This window comes from Anthonomus grandis, chromosome 1, assembly GCF_022605725.1.
Source record: "Anthonomus grandis grandis chromosome 1, icAntGran1.3, whole genome shotgun sequence".
Classification (NCBI taxonomy): Eukaryota; Metazoa; Arthropoda; class Insecta; order Coleoptera; family Curculionidae; genus Anthonomus; species Anthonomus grandis.
This window is the reverse complement of record NC_065546.1, coordinates 20,954,527-20,958,709: the sequence shown is the minus strand read 5'-3', so window position 1 is coordinate 20,958,709 and position 4,183 is coordinate 20,954,527. Positions and strand designations below refer to the sequence as shown.

At 35.1% G+C, this 4,183-nt stretch overlaps 1 protein-coding gene across 1 annotated transcript; it reads left to right on the top strand.

The window, feature by feature from the left end:
* Window positions 1–2,947: 2,947 nt before the first annotated feature.
* On the top strand, window positions 2,948–3,937 carry LOC126743297 (uncharacterized). The gene has a single exon (XM_050450330.1). The coding sequence runs from the start codon at window positions 2,948–2,950 to the stop codon at window positions 3,935–3,937; it is 990 nt and encodes a 329-aa protein (XP_050306287.1).
* Window positions 3,938–4,183: the final 246 nt, after the last annotated feature.

Sequence of the window (4,183 nt, the reverse complement as noted above, 5' to 3'; positions counted from 1 at the left end):
GTATTTTTTTAGTAGAATTTTATATTGTACGGATCTAGTTTACTTATTATATATATTTTTTTCTATTTCTAAAATATGTAATATAAATACAGTTTTGCTTCATATAACGTAACGCACCTTAGCTCACTATGAGTTTGTCAGTCCAATCTTGTAAGCTATTCAAATCTAAAATATTAAGTATATTAGATTTGAAAACTACAACTACACTATCCTATCCAACGTAATTCTGCAGCAATCAAAATCAAAAATTCAAACCAAGACAATTTTTTTACTAGTAGTAAAATAATACATTAAGATATTTTTCACAAAAAGAACGCTTATAAATTATGATAAAACTCATTACCTAGACCTACACAGATCACATTACAACTGACAACAAAGAAAAGCTAGGTTAAGTTAGCAATTCCCACCATAGATAAAAATGTATGCTTAAAAAATAAAAAATAAAAAAGTAAAAATGTAAGTGGAGAACGATCCAGCAACCTCTAGATTCATAGGCGCGAAAATAGCGATAGGAGCGAAACACGTGTAGCTTTGAACAAATTATATGGATTTGATGAGACCGTGACTTTGTGTTCTTACCTTTTGAACAGTTTTTATTTATATAATTAATTGTGTTACGCCACTGTTCTGTTTGATCGTCAACTATCGTAGATAGACATTGACATTTCGTAGCTTACTACGGCTCGGTACTCGAAGGGAGAAACGATCGTCGTCACGTCAACAATCTCCACGCGCTCTATGTGCAAGAGTGAAAGAAAAAATAATGTTGCGTTTTTCACGCGTTTAGCTTAACGGAGCCGTCGCGATTTGGGGGGGTTTCAACCTTTCGATGCTCTCTGTTACAGTCCACTATAACATAATCTTAACCATCACTTTAAAGTTGTAAAATTGAACTTTTTGTGTTTTATTCCACCCGCAAGTAGAAAGATCCTGCCAAGCCTATTTGGAACAAAGGGAATTTTGCAATTTCATATGGTCTTTCTTTAAAGCCGGATATACCCTATTTATCAAGCAAGCCGTTTGCAAGCCGCCACTTTGTATAATCGAAGCCGACGCCATCGCCACCCGGTGCGTTTTTATACGTTTAACTACGTGTTCTCGAGTACTTGAAGCTACCCATGCATTAGTGCCCATAGAATGAACTGGATTTTGTATTGCACACCTACTGCAATGTCAGGTCAGTCCTTTCCAAATAACTTTATACTAATAAATCCTATGAAATGTTAATGCTGCTGTCACTTGAACAATACCGGTGATATTTAATGATATTTCAAACCTTTATTAGCGTTTTTTTAACCAATATTCTATATAATTTTCTTTATTATACCGATTGTTCAGCATTTAAAAAAAATTAATTTATGAGTGGCTAATAGTAAAATCACACAGTAAATTACTGCATGTTCTATTTTATTGCTATTTTGGTGTGATATTTATGCATTTTTATGCAAATACTAACCAATTTTGTCATTTTAACACTGTATATTTAAAATAAGAAACTGCCCTTGTGTGTGTTATTCGATTTTATTTATGCTTTTAACCCTATACGACTCCTTCAAAATGCCTAAACGAAACACTAAGCAGGTAAACGCTGACTCTAGTGAAAATGATTCTGAACAAGCCGAACTCGAACGTCAAGTCGATCTTTATAATAATCTAGTGGCTCGCCGTGATACCATAACTAACCAAATTAACCGTTTTCACAGTTTTTTGGAAATCAAGTGCTTAACCCTAAATGACCCACGTCTAAAAATTGACCTAAGCGCCCGACTTAACAGAATTGAATCTTTAAATACCGATTTTGAATTTATTCAGCTTGATATTGAGCAACTATGCCTTAAAAATCAGTTTGACGAAGCGAATGAGCAGGGCCAGGAAAGAGAGGAATTTGAAAATTTATATTTTGACAACATTTCTCAAGGTAAATTAATTCTAGAGAAAATTATTGCCGCGCAAACACCAAATTCGGACGAATACGCGAATTCTAGTTCCCCTGCGCATTCACCATTTTTTCTATCTGGTACCCAGTATGGCCCACGCCTACCTCCTATCCCTTACCAAAATTTAGTGGTTCAAAGGATTTCAAAGCAATTACAAATCCTTACAAAACTTGGGAGAACCTGTTGACCAGTGGTGTAGCCTAATAATTTATTTACTTACCATGAAACTAGACTTAAATTGTTGTAAGGAATGGCAATTATTTTCACGTAGTATTGACAAACCTAAAACTAGTGATTTTATAAACTTTTTATCCCAACGTTGACGATTCCTCGAATCTTTTGATTTTAAATTAAGCAATAAAAAACTCCAAAAACCTGAAAAATATGAATCTAAATACGAACGTAAAATTTTACTTACCTCAAATAATTACCCTACTTGTGTCTTATGTAAAGAAAATCATTTTATATACTCCTGCCGAAAATTTCATGACTTACCAGTAGCCAATAGATTTTCGGAAGCTAAGCGTGTCAACCTGTGCACCAACTGTCTACGTCCTGGACACCGTCAACGTGACTGTAAGTCTTCATATTCTTGTCGAGTCTGCAAAGGTAAGCACCATTCATTGCTACACAAGCAAACTAAACTCACACATTTTCAAGACACACAACCTACTGCTCAATGCAATACTCAACCTCAGTCTAATACTCAACCTAACACCGCCTACTCAAGACCTTCTACTTCTACAAATACCGCATTTATCCAGCCAATTGACGATGATCATATCGATTTAACTAATCCATCTATTACCACAAATAACTCTCAAAATCTCTATTGTTCAAATGCAAGCCAAAACTCATTTAATCTGCTTTCTACAGCCCTCGTAGAAGTTTTCGATAAAAACAATCAACCTATAAAATACAAGGCTATCCTAGATAATGGAAGTCAATCCAATTTTTTAACCCAAAACCTATTTAGTAAACTAAAGTTATCTTATTATCCTATTAACATGTCCGTCACTGGAATAAGCCAAAACCAAACCACTATTTCTAAACGAACCCAAATTAAAATAAAAACTCTTCCTAATAATTTTAGCTTCAAGGTATCTGCCTTAGTTATACCTAAAATAACCCAACCAATCCCTCAATTATCAATCAATGCTTCCAACCTAAATATCCCAAGTGATCTTATTCTTGCTGATCAAGAATTTTTAAATTCTGCCTCTATTGACCTACTTTTAGGTGCAGAATTTTTCTATAGTCTACTTAAACCTAGCCAAATTAAACTGGGCAAATACAAACCTATCTTACAAGACACCACACTTGGATGCGTTGTAAGTGGACCTATTCCTATATCCTTATTTAACTTAAATCTCCAACCTCAGACTTCAAATGCTTTAACCTGCACCACCTTCGATAATGCTCTTAAGAAATGTCTAGAACTTTTTTGGAACTCTGAAGAAACCACCGAACAACTTCAAATCAATAATAAATATTCTCTGGAGGAAACAGAGTGTGAAAACCATTTTCAGTCCTCCACACGCCGGGATCCTGCAGGAAGATTTATTTTAAATCTACCTCTTAACTCCAATGTGTCTATACTTGGAGACTTTTTACAAACCGCATTTAAGCGTTTTAACAGCCTAGAACAAAAACTTGCTAAAAACCCTGAAATAAAAAAATCTTACTCTGATTTTATATCTGAATACGTTTCTCTCGGACATATGTCCGAAATTAACCCGATTAATGATACTCACCTTTCTTATCCAGCCTATTACTTATCTCACCACTGCGTTGAAAACTCCGATAGCCTCACTACACGGCTCCGAGTTGTGTTTGATGGCTCATCTGCTTCTTCTTCCGGCTTCGCTATTAATGATTGCCTCAAAATTGGACCCACTGTTCAAAATGATCTATTTACCATCCTACTACGTTTTCGAGAACACAACTACGTTTTAACTGGAGACATCGCCAAGATAGTACCAGCAATTTTTAATTAATCCCAAACAACGATGCCTTCAACGCATTTTATGGCTCAATGAACCTCAAAAACCACTTCTCCATTATGAATTAAATACTATAACCTACGGCATGTCAAGCAGTGCCTTTCTAGCCACACGTTGCCTAAGGCAAATTTCATACGATATCTCTGAGTCATATCCAATTGAAAGCAACATCATTAAAAATAACTTTTACGTCGATGACGGAATAACCGGCTCATCTACTGAAGAATCCCTTTTAAATAT

What these genes read in the sequence shown, in the direction of transcription:
- LOC126743297 (XM_050450330.1), top strand. Translation starts at nt 2,948, where the DNA reads ATGTCCGTCACTGGAATAAGCCAAAACCAAACCACTATTTCTAAACGA.